Genomic DNA, 27283 nt, shown 5'->3' with positions numbered 1-27283 from the left:
AATTTCATGTTTAGATTTTTCAGGGTTTTAAAATTTTCTTTGCTTTTTTAGATTTTATTTCAATTTTTTATGTTTTATTTCAGTTTTGTGGATTTTATTGTAATGTTTTTAGATTTTATTTCAATTTTAGATATTTTTTTTTAATATTGTTTAGATTTTTCAATTTATTTTTAAGTTTTCTTTCATTTTTTAGGTTAATTCCATTAGATTTTATTTTTATTTTGTGGATTTTATTTCAGTGGGTTTAGATTTTATTTCATTTTTAGATTTAAATTTTTGAAATTTCCTTTTTACATTTTAAAATTTTATTTATAATTAATTATTCTTTAGATTTTATTTCCATGTTTTAGATTTATTTCCATTTTTTAGATTTCATTTTCATTTTTCTAGATTGATTAGATTTTTGTACATTTTCTCTGGTTTCATTTTAAATTTATTTCCACTTTTTAGATCTATTTCATTTTTTAAGCCTTATTTCATTATTTTTTCTAAATTATTCCATTTTTTAAAGATTGATTTCATTTTTTGTAGCTTCCATTTCATTTCCTGGCTCTAATGATGCCCCAACTTGCTGGGGATCTCAGATGGATCCCCAGAGTGATGGGACAAGGGGTGATGGTTCTGAACTGAACGAGGGGAGATTCAGGTTGGATATCAGGGAGAAATTCTTTACCATGAGGGTCATGAGGTGTTGGAACAGGTTGCCCAGGGAGGTGGTGGATGTCTCCTCCCTGGGGAGCAGTGGCTGAATGGCCACCACCAGTTGTGGTCAGTGGTTCAGTGTCCCAGTGGAGGCAAGTGACAACTGGGGTCAGTATTGGGACCAGTGCTGTTCAGCATCTTTGTTGGAGATACGGACAGTGGGATTGAGTGTCTCCTCAGCGAGTTTGCTGACTATCCCAAGCTGTGTGGGGTAGTGGACACCCTAGAGGGAAGGGATCCATCCAGAGGGACCTTGACAGGCTGGAGAGGTGGCCAATGCCAACCTCCTCAAGTTCAACAAGACCAAGTGCAAGGTCCTGCACCTGGGTTGGCACAAATCTAGGCTGGGTGGAGAATGGCTGGAGAGCAGCCCTGAGGAGAAGGATCTGGGTGGAGAATGGACGGAGAACAGCCCTGAGGAGAACGACCTGGGGTGGGAGGAGATGAGAAGCTGGACAGGAGCCCCCAGTGAGCGTTGGAGCCCCGAGGCCAGTTGTGTCCTGGGCTGCATCACAAGAAGTGTGGCCAGCAGGGCCAGGGAGGGGATTCTGCCCCTCTGCTCTGCTCTGGTGAGACCCCACCTGAAGTTCTGGGTCCAGCTCTGGAGCCCCCAGCACAGGAGAGACATGGAGCTGTTGGAGGGGGTCCAGAGGAGGCCACAGAGATGACGGGAGGGCTGAGCAGCTCTGCTCTGGAGACAGGCTGGGAGAGTTGGGGTGTTGAGCCTGGAGAGGAGAAGGCTCCAGGGAGACCTTAGAGCAGCTTCCAGTGCCTGAAGGGGCTCCAGGAAAGCTGGGGAGGGACTTGTCACCAGAGAGGGCAGTGACAGGACAAGGGGGAATGGTTTTAAACTGAGAGAGAGGAGATTTAGGTTGGACATCAGGAAGAAATTCTTGACCATGAGGGTAGGAAGGTGCTGGAACAGGTTGCCCAGGGAGGTTGTTGATGCCCCATCCCTGGAGGTGTCCAAGGCCAGGCTGGATGGGGCTCGTGCAGCCTGGTTTGGTGGGAGGTGTCCCTGCTCATGGCAGGGGGCTTGGAACCTGATGGTCTTTAAGGTCTTTTCCAACCTTCACCACTCGGTGATTCTATGATTAACTCCTGCCACGGGGCTGGGGTTTGGTGGCTTCAACACGAAGCGTCTGGCTCCTCAATCCCCTGGAAACGTCCCTGCTTTAATTGCAATTAAGAGCTTCTATCTCCAACCATTCTCATGAAACCCATGAATGATCCTCCCAGTGAGGCACAGAGCCCTGGCTTGGGGCAGGGAGCAATCTGCTTTCATTTTAATCCCTTTTCATCTGTTTTACTATCTTTTTATTTATTTCTTAATGGTTTTGTCCATTTTAATATATACTTTATAGCTGTTTTTCCCTCCTTTAATATAATATGTCTTTTTAAATGGTTTTGACCATTTTAATATCTATTTTTAACTATTTTTACCTACTTTAACATGTCTTTTTAAATGGTTTTGTCTGTTTTAATATCTATTTGTAAATATTTTAATCTCTTTTAAGATGTTCTTATCTATTTTAATGTGTATTTAAAATGCTTTTGCTTTAATATATTTTTATATTTTAATAATATATTTTAATATATTTTATATACAGTGTTTAATATATTCCTATTTCGATATATTTGCATATATTTAGCTATTCAAAGCTAATTTTGCTATTTCAATATTTAAATCTGCTTTGAATCAATTATAAATCAGTTTATAGCTATATATGTATCAGTAGTTAAATTGATATTGATATATTGATATATATCAATAGTTATATATCAATAGTTAACATATATCAATGGTTATATTGCTATTATATATATCAATATATAACATAAGTAATATTTTCTATCCAAGGTATATCCATAAATCCCACAATATCTGTAAATTCCATTTAAATACACCTTTTACACCCATTTTTATTGTTAGTATCTTCTAAAACATCTCAGTCTGGAAGCAATATCCACGTTTCTTCCTGACCAAAGACCATCTCCACACCTTTTTGACCCAAACTTCCCCCCAGCTGAGGGGGCTGGGGCGGTGACGGGGGCAGAAATGAGGGAATTTAAAGGAAAAAAAGTGAGTTTTGAGCCTCAGATCCCACAGCCACACAGGGCTGAACCCCCTCTGGGTCATCCCTGTCCCCATCCCACGGGGGTGGTGCCACAGGGGGACATTCCACTGGGAATGGTGGAGATGCGGGATGAACATTGGGCCGGGCCGATCCTCAGGAATGTGCAGGGGGGGCAGGTCCTGTGCACCCCCCGGGGGTCAGAGCCATGTCCCCTCTGACCATTTCCCCTTGTCCTCTTGCAGCAGAGAAGGTGGACGTCATCGCTGGCTCCTCCAAGATGAAGGGGTTCTCCTCCTCCGAGTCGGAGAGCACCAGCGAGTCCAGCTCCTCCGACAGCGAAGAGTCAGAAACAGGTTAGAGCAGCTTCTTTCACCACTCAGTCCTAGCCCTGCTTTCTGTATAAATAAATATGTTTTCATTCCTGGCTTGGTCTTTTAATTATTTTCTTGTTTTTTAACCTTTATCATGAACCAAAAAAAACCCAACAGCTGCAGGTTGCCCGTTTTTGGGGCTCAACGTGGACAGCTTGGTGGTAGCGATGGTGTCTCTAGTGGTTCTTGGGCCCAACACGATGATGTTTCTTGAGCCAAAACCCGCCGTGCGCCCCGGTGCCGCTTGGTTAATGACCTCAGTTTGTAATTTTAGAAGATCTCTTGGTTTTGCCCTCAAAGGAGAGGTGGAAAATGTTGTCACTGGTGCCACAGTGGGTGGAGAAACTGGAGGAAAGGGGGTTTTTCCTGTAAAATCCTTTCTATTTTCCGGCGTTGGGCCGTTCATGAGGAAACAGGATTGAAAATTAAATTTGAATTGGCTGGAGCAGCATCTCCCTCGTTCCTCCATGGTTTGGGTTGGAATTAAGCTCTTTTCATGTTCCTAATGATCCCATTTTCCTTCTGTTTCCCTCTTGGATTTTGGGAGGCAAAGCTGGTGCCGTCACTTAGAGCTGTTTTTTCCTCAGAGCTGCTGACTCCGAGGTCCTGGGTGGTTGACTGGGATTATCCTGGTCAACATGGAGACTTTGGCATCTCCAGCAGGGTGGGATATGAGGGATGGACATGGCAGGGAATAATCTGATTTATTTCCATAGCTGGGTTGGGTGCAGAGGGGCAACAGAACCAAAAACAAGAGTAGAAATCCCACGAAAAAAGAAAATTAACCCCAGAAGTGAATTTTGAGCCGGTGTTGGAGGCGCTTCCCAGCAATCCTCTGCTTTTTAGGCATGTGTTTATCTGGGATAAGTCTGGAACTTGGTCATTTTAAACAGATTCAGCTACTTGAATGTATTTTTAATAGCATTTGGTGCTTTTTTTGGTTAAAGGAGGTTGAAAGGGGTTGGTGGAGTGTTTAGCGTTGAGTCTCGGTGATCAGAAGATGAAATCATTTGGTAAATAACTTAATTATTTGGCAAATAATCAGACTAAATTCTATCCTGGCTTGATGGGAGGAAGCAAAACCTGCCCCCATTTCTGCTCTTAAACAAGATTTTATCTAATTTCTCTTTATTTCTGCTGAGCTTCCATCATACCAATCAAAATCACTTAGAGCGACCAGTTTATTGCGACCCACCCAGTAGTGTCACATTGACCTTGGCCAACACCAGCTCATCCCAAAGCCAGAGCCTTAATCATAGAATCATGAAACAGTTTGGGTTGGAAGGGACCTCAAAAATCATCTAGATCCAACCCCTGCCTGAGCAGGGACACCTCCCATTAGAGGTCCACTAATCCCCATGTCCCGTTCCCAAATGGAACCTGGCTGATAAAATCCACCCAATAAACCCATTTGCTGCAAATCCCCAAATTACCTTTTATTTGAAATTCTCCCTTTTTTTTCTCCTAAAGCTGATGATGGATCCTCACCCGGGAGATCTGGGTCCTCCACCAGCTTTTTATCCAGGGTGACAATTTCTAAGGATGATCTCAGGGATCCCTCCAGAGCGCAGCATTGGGGTTGGGAGGTGTAAGGTGGGAATTTTTGGGATGCACCAGTGCCAAACCCTTCCCATTTCAATGAGCAGTGCTAATTAAACCTAGAAAGGCACCAAAATCTTTTCCGTGTGCTGCTCACTCCAGCAAAACCAGCTCCCATGGAGCAGAAAATGCTCTTTCAGGAGAGTTTCCCCCAGACGGTGGCGGGTGGATGAGGAGCACGTCTCGCTCCCGCGTTGGCATTTCTGTGTTGCTTTTGTCCTTTCATTGGCTGTTTTTCCCCAAATCCAACAGCTCTCTGGTGTTTTCCATCCCGGCTGGGGGATTTGGAATTAATTTGGCCAGATTGACTGACATTATCCAGGCTGAGCTTGGTGCTTGGAAAGTCCACTCTGGCACAGATACCCTCAGTCTGCGCTGGTGGTAGCACCATCAGGGGATGAATCCAACCCAGAATGCTTGGGGTAGGGGATTAATTAAGATCATTAGTCTCAACTAACTAATTTCCACTGCTGGTGGCTTGTTACCACTTTTTCCTCCCCTTCCAATAAAATACACGATGAAAACCCCTGAACGCCGGGATTTGCCCAGTATTCCATAGATACTCATCCCAGTGTTCACAATGTTACTGTTGAATCGCTTTTAAGTTGTGTTTTAAAACTTTTTGACACCATGTGTTGTCATAGTAGTTTATGATGATGATAATTTAATGACCCCGAGCAGGGCAGGGCAGTTATTTTTGCTGTTGTAGAATATACATCTATTTATTTTTTTGTGTGTAAATCATGGCAGTGCCTGCACTGGCTTAAGTGCAGAGAATTCAGATTTTAAATTTGCTGCTTAGCTTCCAGATTTGCCCAGCAGTTTTTAACAAGATCTGGCATCTTAACCCTCTTCTTTTCTCTGGATGAGGTTTTTATTTGCCTGTCGAGATCACTTTGTGCAAGAGATGTTGGTGATTGTAAAATGGGCGCCAAAGATGGATGAGAAAAGCATTTTTTCACCAGAATTTTTGCGTTGTCTTGAGTTCATCATGAAAAAAATAAGGTTGTTGATGCTGATGTGTATCAGCAAAGGCAGACACGGTGAAATGATAAACCGGAATTAATGGCGATTAATTGCAACTCCACATTGTTCTCTTTAGAGAGGGGTTTTGCTGCGTGGCAGCAGCGCCTCTGATGAGCTGCCTCTTGCCTTTTTCCTTGGAAAACTGGAATTCTTTTTCTTTTACCCTCTTGAATCCATGTGGTGGCTCCATCCCTCTGTGTAGCTGGCAATTAAACAAGTCACTTTATTAAATCAGGAGTATTTTGACAAAAATCTGCTGAACCTCTGAAAATAGGAGGCTTCCAAGGGAAAAAAAAATAATAAAAATCCAGGTTTTGGAGCATAGAGTCGGGGCTGAACCTTGGCCTTGTGCCCTGGGGAGCCAGCGGTGCCGCTCGAGGGGTTGTTCTGGTTTAACTTGTTGTAATTAGCAATTAGGGGATGCAAATGACCCCAGGCTCCATCCTGGGAGAATCCAGGTCAGGTTCTTGCTTGCGAGGGGCTGGGATCTTGTGCTCCCAGCAGCTCCGACGCTTCTCCCAGCTTTGAGCCTCAGCCCTTGGGCTGAGCCGTGCTTGGTGCTCGAGCAGCTTTAAACCTGGCTTAGTTGTGGTGGGCACCCAATTTGGGGTTAATAAGCAGCAAACTAGACACGTGGTGCCTGTTCCTCCTCGGCTGAGCAGGGTTATTTCATCCCCAAAATATTTTGAGAGACACTTCCCAGGAGCCCCAAGAGACTGGTCGGGGAGGAGAAATCAGGCAGCTGCATGAATTAATAGCTGCAATTTAAAGTTCAGAAGTTAAATCTGAACCTCAGGTAGTTCCTCATCACTAATTTGGCTTTTCTTTGGGAATTTCCTGATGGAAAACTGGGTTTATCCATGTGTTTTGTGCAGCTGTGTAAAGGAAGAGGCTCCACATGGTGCCTGGGGCTGCAGCAGCGCCGCCGTTACCTTAATTGAGGGTTAAAAGTCAGGGCTGGAACTGGCTCAGCAGGGCTGGAAAACCCGTTCCTGGGGTCGTGGAGCTGCTTTTTTCCAATTCTCAGTGACCTTAGGAGGAGGGTCTGGGTTAACACTGGGCTGGGACTTGGTGGCATCTCTGAGGCCTCTGAATCCCTCAGGTTTAATTCCTGGATCCCTGGTGGAAATTGCAGGAGCCTGGGTTTTAAATCACAGGTCCTTGGGTTTCATTTCAAACTACTCAGGTTTAATTCAAGGTACTTGGGTTTAAATTGCAGATACTTGGTTTTAATTTAAAAATACTTGGGTTTAATTCAAGGTACCTGGGTTTAAATTGCAGATGCCTGGGTTTAAATCACTGGTACTTGGGTTTAATTTAAAACTACCTGGGTTTAATTCAAAGTACCCAGGTTTCATTAATGCAAAGGTACCCACGTTTAATCAACTCATGTTGTAGGCACCCAGGTTTAATTCAGAGGTGCTTGGGTTTAATTTGTAGCCACCCTGGTTTGAACCACAGGTACCTGGGTTTAATTTGGGGGTATCCAGGTTTAATCAATTCAGAGATACCCAAGTTTAATTCAGAGTTCCCCAGTTTGATCTGCAGGTCCCATAGCTGCTGGTGGAGCTCAGTCCCACCACCCAGGGCCACCCTGTCCTCCAAGTTGTGCCTTTGATCCTCCACTCAGTGTCCTTGGAGGCAGAGTTGGGCCAGTTCAACCCAACCATTGATTTTTTTTTCGAGCCTTTGGAAAGAATTTCTTTCTTTTCATCCCATTCCCAAGCTCAGTTCCGCAGCTGTGATGTATGATAGGAAGGAGTTGGAGTCCCTCCTTGACATCCCACCAGTCTCATGGCCACCTTTTTGGCTTGGCAGGAGGGGACAGAGCTCTGGTAGAGACCAGCTGGGTTTAGCTACCTTCAACCCAAATCCCTTTAGTTTTACCCCAGAAATCATTCCTTTGGCAAGGGCAGGAGGGATGGGACCAGGGGGGATGGCTTGAAACTGGCAGAGGGAGCTTGAGGTTGGACATGAGGAGGAAATTCTTGGCTGGGAGGGTGGGGAGAGCCTGGGCCAGGGAAGTTGTGGCTGCCCCATCCCTGGCAGTGTCCAAGGGCAGGTTGGATGGGGCTTGGAGGAACCTGGGCTGCTGGGAGGTGTCCCTGCCCATACAGGTGGTTGGATCTAGATGATCTTTGAGATCCTTCCAACCCAAACCATTCCATGATTCTGTGAATGTGCTTCCTCGAGATTGAGTCCCACCCAAGAGTCTCTCCCACAGTTCTGCCCTGGGGTCCTGGTTTGCCGTGTCTTGGCCCCATGGGAGAGGCTGCATCTCCTCCTTGAGTGCCTGATCCAGCACCCCACTGAGCAGCTTTTGGGTCAAACGAGGCAAATTTGGGTGTGTTTGGCATTTGGAAATGAAAAGCCAACCCAGCCATTCCTTGGGCAGTGCTGCTGTCAGTGGCGTTCCCGGTTTTTGGGGAATTCCTGGGGTCTGGAGGGTGGACAAAGCCACCACTCTGATCTTACAAGAGCAGAATTAGTTAAAGTTCATATTTTCGACTTAAAAATCTCTTCATACACCAAATCCAGGAGTCCCCATCGTGGCTCCACTGCCCTAAAACCTGATTGATTCCCTTTTATATAAAAACCCTCTATTTATAGCAAATATTCTACTGAAAAGTTCCTTTTTTGGAGGTTTTTAAGTCACTTTTGGCATTTATTATTCTCTTTTCCCCAAATAAGTTTGTTAATTTCTCAGGAGACTTGGGAATGATGTAGGATCCTGATTTTCTTGGCGTGTCTAACTGCTTGTTTTCAGCAAACTTGTCCTTTTAGATCTATTTTTTTCCTGGAATTCAGTAGCCTGTTGGAAAACTGGGATGAATTTAATTACAAAAGACCCTTTATTTAGATTTTCTTCTATTTTTTCCTACTTCACCTCGATTTGCCACAAAGACTTTCTATAAATCTGTCAAATTTTATACCCTCTGGACTCTCCGGGATTTCCCAGCCATGTAACCACCAGCTTCTTTCTTCCCCTCCCCCCCATAAAAAAGGAAAAATTGTATCATTTTGATATTTTGATTGTTAAATAATAAAATCAATAAAGTGGCTCGCTACGGGAATGTACTTTTTTTCTGTAGAATCCTGGAATTTTAACCAAGAATGTGGAAATTGTGATCAGTGAACCATGTTTTGCCATTCTGGGTGGATTTGGGTGAGAGGAAAAGATGAGGATTTAGGGAAAAATTCATGAGGGCCACATGGCTGCCGGTGGGAGCAGAACTTCATGACCTGGTGAACTTTTCTGCTCTAAAAACATCTTGAGGTGACATCACAGAAATCACCTTTTCCTTTCATCCGGTGGTTTTTAGGCCCACAGATGAGGTTTAGCTGGCCAACTTGAGATGCCCTCAGGGTTGGAGATGGAACAGGGCTTCTTCTTGGTGCTCTTGTTCCTCAGGAAGACGCTGGTGGAGATGTTGAACCACACAACACCAGCTGTGACCCAGTCAGCATCTTCAGTGGGGAAGAAGCTTCATCCTTTGGTGGGGTTGGCACCTCTGAAGTCACCGATGCCACCAGGTGATCCCCCTGGGACCATCATGGCTTTGCTGCTCATGATCTCAGTGAAGACCTCTCCACTGTCAGGGTCGGAGATGGGACGAGGGCTTCTTCCTGGTGCTTTTCCTCCTCAGGGAGATGCTGGTGGAGATGTTGAACACCAACAACTGTCCTCAGTGGTGAAGAAGCTTCATCGTTTGGTGGAGTTGGCATCTCTGGAGTCACTGATGCCACCAGGTGATCCTCTTGGGACCATCGTGGCTCTGTTGGCTTCGTCTTCTCAGTGAAGACATCTCTGGTCAGCATGAAATGCCGTCAGGGTTGGAGATGGGGTTTCTTCCTGGTGTTCTTGCTCCCTGTGGGGATGCTGAACCACACAATACCAACTGTAACCCAACAACCTCTTCAGCGGTGAAGAAGGTTCATCCTTTGGGTTTAGCCAAGATCATTGCATCTCCAATGTCACTGATGCCACAAGGTGATTCCCCTGTGACCGTGAGTGATGGCCTCTTGTTTGCTTCATCTTCTTGCTGGAGGCTCTTCCAGAGCACCCATGACCTGGTGGAAGCTTTCAGCCGTGGTCGTGGTCCATAGGGTGGTTCAAGCAGCAGGATCCACCCATCCTGCTCCAGAGACTTGCCCGGGTTCATCGTGGTGATACCAAGATCAGTGGCAAAGCCAACACTCAAAAATTTCCCCTGGGGAACCGCCGTGACACAGCACATAGGAGGATGGATGGAAAAGAGCACAACCATCTTCCCCAAAGGAGCAACTCTGGAGAAGTGGGTTTTGGAGCAGCTTGTGCTCACACTTGTGCTACAATCCTTCCTCTTTCCACCTGGAATGGGAGCAGGAACGCTCTCGGCCAAGGCGCCACTGGATCACGTGGCTTTTCTTGGGAACTGCTGCTCCATCCCTCCTGACTCTTCTCCTCCCTTCCCACCCAACACCCTGCATTGTTCTCCCAATTTTGGGTCTTCTTCATCATCCCATGAGCCCTTTTATCCTGATTAAATTGGATGAGACAGAAACTGGAGACTCCATGATGACACCTCCACTCCTCAGGAGCTGCACCTGGACATATCTTATCCATAGGGAACCTTTGCCAGTGAAACTTGTCTCCACTTCTTGTCCCTGCTTCTTCTCTGGCATCAGTGGAATGAGCACTGAAGTCCTGCAAAGCTCTTTCCCTCTTGGTGGAAGATGAAGACATCACATGGTCTTTTTGGAAGGTGGGTTTGCTCCTGGCATCCATCCAGAGCTGTGGACACCTGTCTGGAGCTGTGGATGCCCATTTGGATCCTTGGATGCCCATCCAGAGCTGCCGATGCCCATTTGGATCCATAGCCACCCATCCAGAGCCATGGCCACCTATCAGGAGCTTTGGATGCCTGTCTGGATCAGTGGATACCTGCTTTGAGCCACAGATGCTCATTTGGATCCATGGCCACACATCTGGAGCCATGGATGCCAATCCAAATCCACGGATGCCTGTCGGGAGCTGCAGCCACCCATCTCAAGCCATGGATCTCCAGCTGGAGCCAGGGCCACCCATCTGGATCTGCAGACACCCATCCAGATCCATGGATGCCCATCTGGATCCATGGGCACCTGTCCCAGATCCCTGGATGCCCACCCCAAGAGAGCCATGGATGCCCATCCATATCCATGATGACCCAAGCCCAGCATTGTGCTGCTCCAAGAAATCCCACCTCTCCTCTTCCCAACCTCCCACCACCATTTCAATCCCTGCCTCGCTCTTCATATCTCCAAATGTCGGTGTCACCTGTGACCTTCCTCTTCCCTTCTGCTCTTCCATCATCCACCAGATCCAGGCTGGAACCTCAGGAATCATCAAACATGGCCTCAAAAAACCTTTTCTACCCTGAAACCCTTTTCTTTAAAACCAAAAGTTTGCAGGCAGATTAACAGGAACTGAGTGCCCAGGACTGGGGTTTTCCCATCTCCCAAAACCATTTTTCATTGATATTTTGCCCAAAAAGTCAACTTTTTGATCTACATCAGCTTTAAAATCTGCAAAATGGCACCTCTGGATCAGCCAAACCCATCACATGGTGTCTGGAAACGCTCTGGTGCCGATACCGGTCACGGCGTTGCCTTGGCATTAAAAAAACAACCCAGAGATTAAGGAAAATTAAGAAAATAATTTAATTTCTGGAGGGATTTCAGGGAAAATCCCATTTGGGAGGTACTCCCTGGGAATCAAGGGATTTTTTTCCCCCCCTAAAAACTTGTCACCATGTGTTTTATCCATCACATTTTGCCGGACACGTCGGAATGCTGCGCCAAAGAAGGGCAAAAATTCCACACCCCCCCACCCTGGCCCTGCCGAGGGATTTTTGGGGCTAGATGAGTGATTTTGGGCGTTGTATTTTGTTACTTGGCTGTTTTGTGGCACCATTTGTGGAGGAGATCCTGGGAAAGCTTCGCCCTAGACTCAAATTCCCATCAGTTGTTTTCAGTGACGATGCTCTAAAAATCTCTTGGGAGCAGGAAGGTGTGAGAGCTCATCCTGTGGGAAGGTGGGAAATCCCAACCCTCGGGATTAGGGAGGAGAAGGGGGTGGAAAAATTGCTGTTTGCTTCGCCAGGATATTTGAGATCTTGTGGGTTTTTTTCATTCCTCCTGCCAAGTTTCTTGCTCCTTATCTCCCCGCCAGAGCAAGGCGGCATTCCAGGGATAGCTGAGTCCACTTGAGCTTTCCTTGGCTGTTCTACCCCGAAGACTGCGGCTCTTTGCGCCGATTTTCTCCGTTTTGCCACAATTTACTCCTCCTTTTTGTCACAACGTGGTGGTGAAAACCCCCAGCAAGGAGATTTCCCAGGGAAATCCAGCTCCATCCCTGCCTAAAAACCTTCCCCTTTGCAGTTGTTGGTGCCGATTCGGCGTCATTGGGTTTTGCAGGGGCGATGGGGTAGAGCAGCACCTCTGGGGTACTAATGTTTGCTCTTTTTCCCCCCCCTCCCCTTTTCTGTTTTTTTGGCAGAAACGGCACCAAAATTGAAGAAAAAAGGGCATTCGGGGCGAGAGCAAAAAAAGGTAAGAGACACCACGTCCTCGTCCCGCTTGAAGTGGGGGTCAAATCCCCAGTGAGGTTGGGAATGCCAGCAGCATTGTTGCTGGCATTTGGGTTGGTAGTCCTCTTGCTGGGTCAAAGAGGCTATTGATTTGCTTGGAAGGTGTTCCAGGCCAGCCCTGGTTTGGGGAATGTTGTTGGAGAGGACACCTGGAGGTGTTTTGGTGACCAGGAGGGTGTTTCTCTGCCTGGGAGGGTGTTTTGGTGACCAGGAGGGTATACTAGTGACCTTGAGGGTGTTTGGGTGACCACAGAGGTTGTTTGTGGTGACCTGGAGGGTGTGTCTGTGACCTGGAGGGTGTTTTGGTGACCAGGAAGGCATTCTAGTGACCAGGAAGATTGTTTATGGTGACCACGAGGCTGTTTTTGGTGACCGAGAAGATACTGTGCTAACTCAGAATGTCCTTTCTCCTCCCTCAGCATCACCATCACCACCACCAGCCGGTGCAGCAGCAGCCGCCGCAGCCCCCGCCAGCGCCGCAGCCGCCGGTGCCGCCGCCGCAGCCCCCGCAGCAGCCCCTGCCCCCCCAGCAGCCCCCCCCGCCGCCCCCTCCACCCCCTGTCCCCCAGCAAGCTCCTCCACCCATCAAGTCTTCTCCTCCACCCTTCGTCCCCACGCAAGTCCCCGTCCTGGAGCACCCGCTGCCGGGGACCATGTTCGACACCATGACACATTTCACCCAGCCCATCCTGCACCTCCCGCAGCCGGAGCTGCCGCCGCACCTGCCCCAGCCCCCCGAGCACAGCACTCCTCCCCACCTCAACCAGCATGCCGTGGTGTCTCCTCCAGGTGAGCTTCTGGCTTCTTCTCCCAGCCCTGTCCTCCAGCTGGGAGGAAGAGGGTGGGGTTGGGTGGAGGGTTTGTTCCTCCTGGGGGTCGTGGGGGTGGGTGAGGGGAGGTTCTCCACTCCTGGTGTCCTTGGTGTCACCATCTCACAGAGTCAGAGTGATGGGGGTGGGAAGGGAGCTCTGGAGATCATCCAATCCAACCCCCTGGAGAGCAGGGTCACCTCCAGCAGATCCCACAGGAACCAGCCGGGCTGGGAATGTCTCCAGAGCAGGAGACTGCACAGCCTCTCTGGGCAGCCTGGCCCAGGGCTCTGCCACCCTCCCAGGCAACAAGTTCCTCCTCCTGGGGAGCTGGAACTTCCCATGTTCCAGCTGCTGCCCATGGCCCCTTGTCCTGGGCCTGGACACTGCTGAGAAGAGCCTGCTCCCACCCTCCTGACCCCCCTGGAGACCTGGAGCAGCCTTGAGGAGACCCCCCCTCAGGCTCCTCCTCTCCAGCTCAGCAGCCCCAGCTCCCTCAGCCTTTCCTCACGGGCCAGATGCTCCAGTCCCCTCAGCCCCTTGGTGGCCTTTGCTGTCCCCTCTCCAGCAGCTCCTTGTCCTCCTGGGGAGCCCAGACCTGGACCCACTTCTCCAGATGTGTTCCGCCCAGGGCAGAGCAGAGGGGCAGGAGAACCTCCCAGACCTGTCAGCTGTGTCCTTGTTAACCACGTGGCTGTCCCTCCCTCTCTCCCCAGCTTTGCACAACGCTCTGCCTCAGCAGCCCTCCAGACCCAGCAACCGAGCGGCCGCGCTGCCGCCGAAGCCCTCGCGCCCACCGGTCTCTCCGGCCATCAGCCAGCAGCCCCTGCTCCCTCAGCCGCCCCTGCCCCAACCTCCCCAAGTCCTGCTGGAGGACGAAGAACCTCCTCCTCCTCCTCCTCCTCCTCCTCACCACAACCTGCCTCTGAGCGCCAGCCAGATGCAGCTCTACCTGCAGCAGCTGCAGAAGGTGCAGCCGCAGACTCCTCTTCTCCCTTCAGTGAAGGTCCAGTCGCAGCCGCCGCTGCCGCCGCCGGCGCACCCAGGGGTGCAGCAGCTGCAGCACCAGGCGCCGCCGCGGTCGCTGCACATGCAGCCCCTGCCCTTCCCCTCCCACCTGCCCCCGCAGCCCCCCCAGCAGCAGCAGCAGCAGCAGCAGCAGCAACACCCGCCCCCGCAGCCGCCCCCGCCGCCGCCGCCGGCCAAGCCGCAGCAGGTCATCCAGCACCACCCGTCGCCGCGACACCACAAGCCCGACCCCTACTCGACCGGTGAGCGGGTGGCAGGGACCAGGCCGCCTACCAGGAGGGGGACAGGGGAAAGGTCCACGTGGCCCTCGGGGTCCGCTGGCACCTGTTGGTGGGGCTAGAGCCTGGCAGAAACACCCAGCCAGGCCTTGTCCAGATCTTAGGGTTGTGAGGATCTCCCAAGTGCTTGAGGAGCTCAAGGATCAGAGTTTTGAGGGTCTTGACGTTCTCAGATCTTTGAGGAACTCAACAATACCAAGTTTTGGGGTGCCTTGAGGAGCTCACGTTTTTGGGGATCTCATATTCTTGAGGGGCCTCTCCAGCTCAGATCTTGAGGGTCGTGAGGATCTCAAGTGCTTGAGGAGCTCAAGATCAGAGTTTTGAGGCTCTTGACATTCTCAGATCTTTGAGGATCTCAAGGATATAAATTCTTTGAGGAACATGGACCTCAAATTTTTGAGGATCCCACAGGAAGCAGCCAGGATAACATGGCCACGGGCTCAGCCTTCAGGGTTGGCTTGAAAGATCCCAGATCTCCACAGTGGGCTTGGTGGTGCCACCACTGACATTCCCAATGGAGAACAACTCCAGCAGGTTTTGAGACCACCCATAAAATCTCCATGGTTCCTGGAGGTCTCACTCCTGCTTTGCTTGGCCACACGGCTCGGTTTGGAACCCGTTGGGTCTTTGCTCCCAGAGTCATTCTCATGGCTGTAGGCAGGACAAAATGCATGGGTTTTATGGGATGGAGCCAAGTGAGGGGAGGCAGCACTTGACGCTGCTTCTCCTGCCTGCAGAGCTGCCACAGGCAGCTTGGACCTGCCCGAGAGGATGAGTTTGGACACGATGGTTGGGATGGAGCCTGATGGCTCCCAAAAACCTCCTGTTGCTGGTGGAGCCAGCATGTCCTGCCCTCGTGGCTCTGGACAGGGAGAGCTGCAGGCAGGGCAGCATCAGTGTTCAGGTGTCCCGGGGGAGCAGTTTTATGGCCAGGAATGTTCTTGGAGTCTCAGGAGAACAAGGAGAAGGGCTCAGATTATGGGGGTGACACCAAAAGCGGGCATCACCGAGATGGGCCAAACCACCCTACAAAGCCTTGGAGCATCTTCTGCTCCTGGGGTTGGCTTGTGGCAGTGCCCAGTTGGGAGCTACTGGCCCAGGAGGAGGTGGCTGGGATCCCTTGGGGACATCCCAGGGCCACCAGGCTGGAGCCAGGAGGAGGGGGTTGTGGCTGGTTGGGGTGGTGGCTGGCGTGCTGGTGGTGACGACGGATAACTGACTGCTGCCAAACTGTTCCCAGGTCACTTGAGGGAAGCCCCTTCCCCTCTCATGATGCATTCCCCACAGATGCCGCAGTTCCAGGGCTTGGTCCACCAGTCGCCACCTCAACAAACAATCCAGCCAAAAAAACAGGTAAAAAGGAAAGCAGAGCCCCCAACCCCCCACCCACCCACCCACGAGGTCCCACCACGGGGACCAGCATCTTGCCCATCACCACCACCACCACCACCTTGGGAAGCACGGGAGCCCAAGGGCCCGTTGGCCAACGGTTTGCAGCGGGAATTTGGGGGTGGGATGAGGGGAAAGGGGCGTGTCGGGACCTTCCCTGACGGGGTTTCTGCCGCGGCAGGAGCTCAGAGCCGCCTCCGTGGTCCAGGCGCAGCCCCTGGTGGTGAAGGAGGAGAAGATGCACTCGCCCGTCATCCGGAACGAGACCTTCAGCCCCCCCCCCTGCGGCAGGACCCCCCCAAGCACCCCGAGAGCATCAAGCCCCCCGCGCACATCCCGCAGCGTGAGTGGGGGGCACCGGGGCTCGGGGGGCCTCCCAGTTCGGTGGTCACGATGCCCCCATCACCCCTGTTTGGGGACCTCAAACATCCCATCACCCCTGTTGTGGTGGCTCTGACCTCCCCATCACCCCTGTTTTGGGACCTCAGACACCCCCATGACCCCCATTTTGGTGGCTCCGATCCCCCCATCACCCCTGTTTTGGGACCTGAAACCCCCCATGGTCCCTGTTTTGAGACCTCAGACCCCCCCATCACCCCCATTTTGGTGGTTTTGACCCCCACATGACCCCTGTTTTGGGGCCTCAGACCCCTCATCACCCCATTTTGGGATCTCAGAGCTCCCCCATTGCTGCCATTCTTGGGATCTCGGACTCCCATCACCCCCATGTTGAGATCTCAACCCTCCCCCCATCACCCCATTTTGGTGTTGATGACCTCCCCATCACCCCATTTTGGGACCTCAGACCCCCATTACCCTCATTTTGATAGCTAAGACCCCCCCACCACCATGCTTTTGGTGGCTCAGACCCCATCACAGCTATTTTGGGGGCTCAGACCCCCCCGTCATCCTATTTTGGTGTCTCAGACTCCCCCATGACCCCCACTGTGGGTTCTCAAGCCCCCCCCATCTCCTCATTTTGTGGTCTCAGACCTCCATCAACCCGACTTCGGTGATCAAGACCCACCATCACCCTCATTTTGGTGGCTCAATACCCCCATCACCCTCATTTTGGAGTTTGAGGACCTCCCTGTCACCCTATTTTGGTTGCTCAGACCCCCCATCACTCTCTTTTTGGAATCTTAGACCCCCCCTCATCACCCCTGTTTGGGGGCTCAGACCCCCATGACCTCCATTTTGGTGTCTCAGATCCCTCATCACCCCATTTTGGTGGTCAGGACTTCCCCCTCACCCCCATGTTGGGGCTCTCATACCCCCCCATCACCCCCATGTTGGTGGCTCCTGGGGGATCCCCCCAACCTCTGACTGGCACTGTTGGTCTGTAGGGACGGAGATGAAGCCCATGGAGGGGGGACGTCCTGTCATCAGACCCCCAGAGCAGACACCCCCCCCACCAGGAGGGCAGGAGAAGGACCGGCAGAAACAGGAGCCCAAAACGCCCGTCGCTCCAAAAAAGGTAACGAGCTCCAGGGAAAAGTGGGACAAAACCTCTGGAAATTGGGAATTCAACCTCCAAAACCAGAGCAGGACCGTGTTGGTCACCAAACTCTTGGGGTACAGCCAAGATTTGGTGTGTTCCACCTCCAAATGTCCCTTTAGAAAACATTTGGTGGAGGTTGGAGAGGTGGAGATGGGACCTCCTCCAAGCTGAGAGATGGGAGTCACCTGCCAGAGGAACCTGAGAAGGTCCAGAAGGAACCTCCTGATGGTCCTACAGGGTCTGCAAGGTCCTGCACCTGGGTTGGAGGGTGAAGGGGTGGAGCAGCAGCCCCATGGAGAAGGACTTGAAGGTGTTGTTGGAAGGTTGGTCAGGAGCCAACAAGGAGTGCTCACAGCCTGGAAAGCCAACCTTGTCCTGGGCTGCATCAGAAGAAGGGTGACTAGCAGTTCAGGGAAGGTGATGCTGCAGCTCTGGGGTCCTCAGGACAAGGACATGGACCTATTGGAGCAGGTCCAGAGGAGGCCATGAAGATGATCCAAGAGCTGAAGCAGCTGTCCTATGAGGACAAGCTGAGAGAGCTGGGGTTCTCCAGCCCAGAGAAGGCTCCAAGGAGACCTTCTTGTGGCCTTTCCATATATAAGAAAGATGGAGAAAGACTTTTGACCAAGACCTGGAGAACAGGGTGCAATGACTTTCACCTGGGAGAAGGTCGGGTGAGTGGACCTAGGGGAGAATTGGGGTGAGGTGGTGGATGTCCCATCCCTGGGAATGCTCGAGGTCAGGTTGTACAAGGCTTGTAGAAACCTGATCTGGTTGGAGATGTCCCTGCTTATGGTGGGGGTCAGGACTGGATGACCTTGAAAGGTCCCTTCAGCCCAAACCATCTTGGCCTTGGTGTCCCAGGTAGCTCCACCACCTCCTTGGCCACCTCCAGCCCTGGAACATGGAGGGGTTTCCACGAGGGCCACGGGCACAGGCAGTGGTGGGGTGGATTCCCCTGACCCACGCATGCTCTCCCTAGGACTTGAAGATCAAGAACATGGGCTCCTGGGCAAGCTTGGTGCAGAAACATCCCACCACTCCCTCCTCCACGGCCAAGTCCTCCAGCGACAGCTTCGAGCAGTTCAAGAGGGCGGCGCGGGAGAAGGAGGAGCGGGAGAAGGCGCTGAAGGCCCAGGCTGAGCAGGTGGAGAGGGAGAAGGAGCGGCTGCGGCGGGAGCAGGAGAGGATGAGGTGAGACCACCACCACCATCATAGTACCACCACCACATCACTGCTACAACCACCAGCACAGCACCACCACAACCATCACTACATCACCACCACCACCGTTGTAACCACACCACCAAAACCAACACCAATAAGTCACCATCCCCACCACCACAACCATCACAATCACAACCATGACCACAATCATCACATCACACCCACCACCTTCATCACCATTATAAGCATACCACCACAGCTATCACCAACAACAGCCATCACCACCACAGCCATCACCATCATCACATCACCACCACCATATCCCTACCATCACCACCACAATCACATCACCACCACAACCATCATCGCATCACCACATCACAGTCACCACCACCACCAGAACCACTACAGTTGCCACCATCATCACCATTATCACCACACCACAACCATCACCACCACCAGAACTACCACCACCATCACCCCCACCATCACACCATCACCACCCCCTCTTACCACGGTCACCATCTCCACCCCCACCACAATGAAGCTGTTCCAGGCTGTTGTCACCTTGGCCGTGGGTGTGGGGACATGTCCATGGCACAATCTGGTCTGGGTGTGTGTCCTCCTTGGGCACCCATCCCATCCCTGGTGTGATCCAATCCCGTCCTTGGTGTCATCCCATCCCATCCCTGGTGTGATCCAGTCCTGTGGCACATTCCACACCAATCTGATCCACACCACGGTCCCATCTCCTGGCACCAATCTGATCCAGGCCGTGCTCTCCTGGCACGGATCCGATCTCATGGCGTGGAACTGATCCAGTCTCATGGCACAGTCTGATCCAATCCCTGGCATGATCCCAGCTCACGGCACAATCCCACCCATTCTGTGGCACGATCCCACCTCGTGGTCCAGCACAGTCCATGGCACAGTCCCATTTTGCAGCACAAATCCCATCCAGTCCAGGGCAAATTCCAACCCAATCCACAGTCCCACCTCGTGGCACAAATCTGAGCCAATCCATGGCAGAACCCAACCCAGTCCCTGGAACAGTCCCACCTCATGGCACAACCCAGCCCAATCCAAGGCAAATTCCAGCCCAGTCTCTAGAGCAGTCCCACCTTGTGGCACAAATCCCAGGCACATTCCAACCCAATCCCTGGCACGATCCCACCTCCTGCCCCAGCCACTAGTGATTCCCAACCGCCAGCTGCTCCTGTCACCCAAGAGTCCCAGGGCCTGACCAGTGTCTCCCGGTGTTTTCCAGGAGCCGGGAGGATGAGGAGGCCCTGGAGCAGGCCCGTCGGGTGCACGAGGAGGTTCGGCGGCGCCAGGAGCAGCAGCAGCCGCAGCCACCGGGACCGGGGTCGGTGTCGGCGGCGCCGGCGCCGCAGGCCCAGAGTTCCCAGCCCCAGTCCTCCCAGTCCATGTTGGATCAGCAGCGGGAAATGGCCCGGAAGCGGGAGCAGGAGCGGAGGCGCCGGGAAGCGGTGAGTGGGGAACTGGGATGGCAGGAAAACACCAGTGGGGCTGGCAAGAAATGGCCTGGGAATGCTGGGAAAAGTCCTGGGAATGCGGAAAAAAATCCTAGGAATGCTGGGGAAAATCATAGGAATGCTGGGAACATCCTGGGGATGCAGGAAAAGTCCTGGGGATGCTGGAAAATCCTTGGGAATGCTGGAAAAGTCCTGAGCGTGCTGGGAAGATCTTTGAAATGCTGGGGAAAATAATGGGAATGCTGGAAAAAATTCCTGGGAGTGCTGGGAAAATCCTGGGAGTGCTGGAAAAATTATTGGGAATGCTGGAAAATTACTGGGAATGCTAGAGAATATAATCTCAGAAATGGCAAAAAGGCCTTAGGGATGCTGAAGAATCCCTGAGGCTGCCAAAAAAATGTCCCAGACAAGGTCAAATATCCATAGAGAGGGTAAAAACATGCCTGGGGAAGGCAAAAAAAATACATTGGGAATGCTGAAAAAATCCCAGAAATGATGAAAAAAATCCCAGGAATTAAAAAAAAATTCTCAGAGATGCCAAAAATCCCTGAGGATGCAAAAAACTAGCCTGGAAATACCCAAAAAAATCCTGAGAATACTGGAAAAAATCCCAGGAATGTTGAAAAAGATCCTGGGAATGCCACAAAAGTCCCTGTGGCCACCAAAATAAATCCCCAGGGATGCTGAAAAAAATCCCTGACAATTCTAGAAAATCCCTGAGGATGCTAAAAAAAAAATCCCAGGAATGCAAAAAAAAAATATCCAGGAATGTCAAAAAAAATCCTCAGGGATGGCAAAAAAATCCCTGATGACACCAAAAATTCCCTGGAGATGCAAAAAAAAATCCCCAGGAATGCCAAAAAAAGTTCTGGGAATACCCAAAAATCCTCAGGGATGGCAAAAAATGCCAAGAAACACCCAAAAAATAAACCCTGGGGATGCCTAAAACTTGAGAGATGCAAAAAAAAATCCCTGACAATTCCAGAAAAAAATTGTGGGAATGCCAAAAATTCCTGGGAATGCCAAGAAAACATCTTGGGAATACCAAAAAAGGTTCTGGGAATGCCCAGAAATCCTCAGGGATGGTAAAAATGCCCAGAAGCACCTAAAAAATAAACTTTGTGGATGCTAAAAATCCTCAGGGATGCAAAAAAACATTCCTAATGACTCCAGAAGATCCCTGAAGAAGCTAAGTCTCAGGAATGCAGGAAAAAAATCTGGAAGTACCAACAAAATCCTGGGAATGCCAGGAAAACATCTTGGGGATGCCAAAAAAAAGTTCTGGGAATGCCAGAAAATCCTCAGGGATAGCAAAAAAAAGCCCAGAAACACCAAAAAAACTCTGGCGTTGCCAAAAAACCCGCAGGGACGAGGAAAAAAAATCCTAGGAATGCCTGAAAAGATCCCGGGAATGGCTCAGGATCCCGGGATCAGCCTCTTGACGTTCCTCTCCCTCCCCTGCAGATGGCGGCAACGATCGACATGAACTTCCAGAGCGATTTACTGGCGATATTCGAGGAAAACCTTTTCTAGTGGCTCCTCCCGCCCCGAATCTTTCAGAAAAAGGAAAAAAAAAAAAAAAACACACAAAAAAAAAACCATAAAAAAGACAAAAAAAGACAAAAAATTCCTTTTTTTTTTTTTTTTTCTCCTCCCTCCCCCGGCCAAAAAAAAAAAAAAAAGAAAGAAAAAAACAAGGAAAAAAAAAAAAAAGGAAAAAAACCAAAACCAACCAAACTTGGGACTCTCCGTGAAAAGTGTTAAAAATAAACCAAGATTCTCCGGGATGGGTCTGGCGGGATTGGCGGGAGCACCTCGGCCTTACCCCCCCCACAGCCTCCCCTCCTCGGAATTCCCGGGGGTTTTTCCATGTTTTTATTCTTTGTTTTTCCTTCTTTTCACATCCCCAAAACCAACACAAACGTCCCGACCCGATCCCAGCGCCGGGCGCCTCCGTCCGGCTGCGGATCCGCCAGGAGCAGGTGCCCTCCCCCCAATTCCTCATCCTTCCCACTTCCTTCTTCCTCACTGGGTGGGATTTTTTGGGGGGAAGGGGTTTTTTTTTCGGTTTATTTTCCACTGATTTGGGGGTTTCCAGGTGGTGCTTCCCAAGGGGAAGCTGGGGACGGGCGGGAGAACTGGGAATCGCTGGGAAAAGGGGATGGGGGGAGGGGGGGAACTTTCCCTTCTCCCTCCATTTTTTACAATTTTCCTCAATTTTGTCCCCCCTTTTTTGTTTTCCTTTTGCATTTTTCACCCTTTTTTCTTCTCCCTTTTTTCTCTTTTCTCCCATTTTCTTTCCCCTTTATTCTCTTTTTTTCCTTTTTTCTTTCCCCTTTTCCCTCCTTTTTCCGTCTAACTTCCCCCCTTTTTTCTTCCTCTTCGTTTCCTCCCTTTTTCCTTTCCCAATTTTCCCTCTTTTTCCCTCCTTTTTTCTCTTCTTCCCTTTTTCTTCTCATCTTTCTTCTCACTTTTCTTCTCCCTCTGTCCTTTATTATTTTTCCTCTTTTTTCTCCTTCCTCCCCTTCTTTTTTTTTTCCCTTTATTCCTCTTTTTTCCCTCTTCTTCATTTCACTTCTTCCTTTTTTCTTTCCTTTTTTTTAAATCTTCCATCCTTTTTTCTTCTTTTCCCATTTTGTCCTTTTTTTCCCCTTTTTTTCCTCCATTTTTCTTCTTCTCCTTCCCTGTTTTTCTTTTTTATTCCTCCTTTTTTACTACTTTTTTGTTTTCCTCCTTTTTTCATCTTTTTTTCCTCCTTTTTAAGTTTTTTCCCTTTTCTGTCTTTTGTTTACCTTTTTCCCTTAGTTTTTCTTCTTCCCCTCCCTATTTTTCCTGTTTTCTCTCCTTTTTTATTTTTTCCCTTTTTTTTCCTTCCTGTTTTATTTTTTCCTTTTTTCCTCCTTTTTTTCTTCTTTTCCTCCTTTTATCCCTTTTTCCTTCCCTTTTTCTTCTTTCCCTTTTTTCCTTCTTCTTTGCCTTTTTCCTTATTTTCCTCCTTTTTTCTTTTTTCCTTCTTTCCCTTTTTTCCTTATTTTTCTCCTCTTTTCTTCTTCCCTTTTTTTCACTTTCCTTTTCCATTTTTGCCCCCTTTTTTCCCCCCTCCCCCCCACAACCCAAGAACAACCCCCCCCCAACCTTATTCACAACACCCCCCAAATCCATCTCCCCAACAACCCTTCACCATTTCCTCCCTTTCCCCCAAAAAAACCCCACCCAAATCCCTTTATATTTTTTTTTACTCTCTTCCCCACTTTCCTTCCACCGATTTTTTTTATTAAAACCCAATTTTTTTTCATTTTCCAAAATGGCAAAAAAACCACAATCTCCCGGGTCTCTTCAGTGGGGGGGGGGGCGGACGCCCCTCCCCCCCTTCACTAATTTTATTATTATTATTAATATTATTATTATAATATTTTATCGGTTTTGTTCCCCCTCGGTGCCATAAAACCCCTTCCCCATCCATCCCCCCCTCCCCAAAAAAACTCCCTCATCCCGGCCGGAGCCTCCGGAGTCGTCGCTCGGAATTTTTTCCTCCCTTCCCGTGCAAACGCCGTTGGGTTTGTGCCGATCATGGAATAAAAGCAGCTCTTTTGGTTTTTTAAAAAATGGGTTTTGCCCCATTTTCTTCCACCCCCTCCCCCCGCCCAGTTCCCAGGGTGGGGGCGGGGCTGAGAGGGACCCTGGGATGGGGGAGGGGAGGGAGGCGGGGGCGGCACCGGGAGCGTCGCCCATTGCACCCCGACCCCCCCGGGGTCACCACCAGCTCAAGTGGCAATGATCAAATAAAGGGGGAAAGTTTGTTTTCCTTGGAAGAATTGGGGAAATTCCATTTTTCCTTGGAAAATAAGAGAAATTCCATCTTTCCTTGGAAAATTTGGGGAAATTTCATTTTTCCCTGGAAAATTTGGGGGGAAATTCATTTTTTCCTTGGAAGAATTGGGGAAATTCCACTTTTCCTTGGAAAATAAGAGAAATTCCATCTTTCTTTGCAAAATGTAGGTAATTTTTTTTTTTCTTGGAAAATTTGAGGAAATTTCATTTTTCCCTGGAAAATTTGGGGTGAAATCATTTTTCCTTGGAAGAATTGGGGAAGTTCCATTTTTCCTTGGAAAATAAGATAAATCCCATCTTTCCTTGCAAAATGTGGGAAAATACAACTTTTTATTGGAAAATTGGAGGAAATTTTTTTTTCTGTGGAAGAAATTAGGGAAATTTAATTTTTACCTGGAAGAATTGAGGAAATTTCATTTTTTCCTTAGCAAATTAGGGAAATTTCATTTTTTCCTTGGAAAATGTGGAGAAGTTTCATGTTTCCTTTGATAAAAAAATTATTTTTCCTTTGGAAATTTCTTTTTTTGGGGAAAATTTCAATTTCCTTGGAAAAATTGGGAGAAATCTCATTTCCTGGTGAAAAGGGCAAAATTCCAGGTGAGGTGGTAAAACTGGAGGAGGGGGGAGATGGGAGTTTGGGGGGAATGGGAGGTTGGGGGGGAGCATTTGGTGGGAAGGGGGTCCCCTGGGAACTGACATTTTCAAATTCCACCTGGAAAAATGGGAATGGAAACGTTTGGATCCTTGAAACATCAACATTTGAACATGAAAATCGAGATTTTGATTTGGAAGAATTCATAGAATCATGGAATCACGGAGCTAGAAGATCAGAAGGGAGCTCTGAAGATCATCGAGTCCACCCCCCTGCTGCAGCAGGAACACCCAGGGCAGGTCACACAGGAACGTACCCAGATGGGTCTTGGAAGGAGGCTCCACAGCCTCTCTGGGCAGCCTGTCCCAGGGCTCTGTCACCCTCACAGTGCAAAGTTTCTCCTCATCTTGAGGTGGAACTTCCTGTGTTGTCCCTTGGTGCCGTTTCCCCTCGTCCTGTCACAGGCACCACTGAACACAGACTGGCCCATTCTTGACACCCACCCTGCAGACATTCATAGACATTCGTCAGGCCCTCTCTCAGTCTTCTCCTCTCCAGACTAAACAGCCCCAGGTCCCTCAGCCTTTCCTCATGGACAGATCCCTTCATCATCCTCGTAGCCTCCGTTGGACTCTCTCCAGTCAGTCCCTGTCCCTCTGGAGCTGGGGAGCCCAGAACTGGACACAGCACTCCAGATGTGGTCTCGCCAGGGCAGAGCAGGGAGGGAGGAGAAACCTCCCTTGGCCTGCTGGCCACACTGTTCATACATCCCAGGACACCATTGGCTCTCTCGGCTACCAGGGCACGTTGCTGTCCCAGGGATCGCTTGTTGTCACGAGGACAACCTGTCCACCTGGAGAGGTTGGATCCAGGGGCTGAGGGACCTGGAGAGGTTGGATCCAGGGTCTGAGGGACCTGGAGAGGTTGGATCCACGGGTTGACTCAGGACAAGCTGCTGAGTTGGATGGTTGGGAACTGGAGATGGAAACATCCCCGTCCTGTGACAGATGTTCCATCATCCTTGTAGCTTGAGCTGGACTCTCCAGTCAATCCCAGTCCCTCGGGAACTGGGGAGCCCAGAACTGGGCACTCCAGGTGGGATCTCACCAGGGCAGGAGAACCAGGTTCATGTGCCTCTTTCAAACTGAAAGGGAAACAAATTTCAGGGATCAGAAAAGTCTGAGAAGGGAAATGGGGCAGAAAGTCCCTGGTTTGAACCGTTTCAACTCGAGACGCGAAAGGGAAAATCCTCCCTTAGGAAAAGACGAAGCTTCAAAATGAAGTCATTAAAAAATAGATAAATTAAATTAATAATTCACCCTGGGGAGAGGTTTTTGTTCAATCCAAGTTTCAGTCTGAACATTTATAGGTGCAAAAAGCTAATGGAAGGGTTTTAACAAAATATAGGCGTTCCATTAGATTAATAATTATTTGCACATAATTGTCTATTGCATAGATCATATATAACATATAATTAATATAACAAACTATAATTATATGTAATTATATCTAGTATATAATTATATATTATTTAAACATATTGGTAGATATTAAGAATAATAAGAATTATTACAAATTAATATTACTATAGGTTTATAGATGAAAACTTTAAATTATACAGTATAAAATTAAAATCTTGTAATTATAAAATATATAATGTTTAATATATAATGTATTTTGTAGTTATATGATAAAGCTTTAATAATAATTTATTAACTTTTATTATGATTATTAGTTAATATTGTTTCAGGGGGTCCCAGGGCTGCAGAAGAAAATCCACCAGATCCAAAATAATTCCAAATAATCAACAAGCCATGACCCAATTATTAAAATTATAGAAAATATTCTAGGGGAGGGAATAATTGAAATAATTATTATGGGGGGAGGGGCCCGGGGCAGGAGGGGGTCACGGCCCCATTGACCCTCATGGGAAGGGGAATAAATGTGTAAGAATGGGGAAAAAAGGCTAAAAAAGCCAAAAATTAAGGAGAAAGGGACTAAAAATGGGCAGAAGGTAAAAAAAAAGGGGGGGGAGGGGAGAGAAGGCAAAATAAAGGGGTAAAAAAATGGGGTAAAATGGAAAAAGTCAGTTTAAAATAGAAAAAATGGGGTTAAAAATTTTAATGGATTTAAAATTCTGAAAAAAAAGGAGTAAAAATGGATTTTAAATAGTAAAAAAATAACAGTAACAGTTTAAAATTGTAAAAAAATGGGGGAAATGGTAAAAGATGGGGTTTAAATGGTAAAATATGGGGTTTAAATGGTAAAAAATAAGGTAATAATGGTAAAAGTGGTAAAAAAATGGGTTAAAAAATGTAAAAAAATGGGTTTAAAATTGAAAAAAAATTGTTAAAATGGTAAAAAAAATGTTTAAAATGGTAAAAAATGGTATAAAATGGGTTAAACCAGTAAAAATGGGTTAGAAGCTGCATAGAGGGTTAAAAAAGGCAAAAAAACAAAGGTTAAAAGGTTAAAAAAGGAAAAATAAAGGAAAAAAGGGCTGGGAAAAAAAAAAACAGACCCGACAAAAAAAGAGGAAAAAGGCCAAAAGAGGCAAGAAAGGCAAAAAAGGGGGAAAAGGCCCCAAAAAGACAAAAGTAGAACCCAAAAAATAAAAAAGGCAAAACACAACGAGGGAGGAAATGGCCAAAAAAGGCCAAAAAGTGCCCAGAAGGGCGGGCCCGGCCCCTCCCCACGTGACTTTCCCCCGCTCTCCCATTGGCTGTCTCACTCGCGGCCCCGCCCCCTGTTCCCGCGCTGACCAATGGGCGCGGGGGGCGGGGCCGCGCGGATCGTGCCCGGGG

The 27283-nt window shown here is 48.9% G+C and overlaps 1 protein-coding gene and 1 long non-coding RNA gene across 2 annotated transcripts in view; one reads left to right on the top strand and one right to left on the bottom strand.

The window, feature by feature from the left end:
* Nucleotides 1–1591, bottom strand: part of LOC127395136 (uncharacterized) — a 90455-nt gene extending 88864 nt beyond the window's left edge. The window contains exon 1 of the long non-coding RNA XR_007891736.1: nucleotides 1455–1591. This is a non-coding gene — a long non-coding RNA (uncharacterized LOC127395136). The remainder of the gene's footprint in view (nucleotides 1–1454) is intronic.
* Nucleotides 1–21930, top strand: part of BRD4 (bromodomain containing 4) — a 72946-nt gene extending 51016 nt beyond the window's left edge. Inside the window, 11 exon segments of the mRNA XM_051641578.1 lie at nucleotides 3023–3133; nucleotides 12297–12349; nucleotides 12807–13176; nucleotides 13913–14467; nucleotides 15744–15856; nucleotides 16074–16166; nucleotides 16169–16235; nucleotides 17239–17369; nucleotides 18376–18587; nucleotides 19828–20050; nucleotides 21521–21930. Of these exon segments, the coding sequence (XP_051497538.1) occupies nucleotides 3023–3133; nucleotides 12297–12349; nucleotides 12807–13176; nucleotides 13913–14467; nucleotides 15744–15856; nucleotides 16074–16166; nucleotides 16169–16235; nucleotides 17239–17369; nucleotides 18376–18587; nucleotides 19828–20050; nucleotides 21521–21589 (1997 nt within the window). The 3' untranslated portion in view covers nucleotides 21590–21930.
* The last annotated feature ends 5353 nt before the right edge of the window (nucleotides 21931–27283 follow it).

This window comes from Apus apus, chromosome 29, assembly GCF_020740795.1.
Source record: "Apus apus isolate bApuApu2 chromosome 29, bApuApu2.pri.cur, whole genome shotgun sequence".
NCBI classification, from domain to species: Eukaryota; Metazoa; Chordata; class Aves; order Apodiformes; family Apodidae; genus Apus; species Apus apus.
Note: the sequence above shows the minus strand (reverse complement) of the source record. Positions and strands in the feature narration are given on the sequence as shown.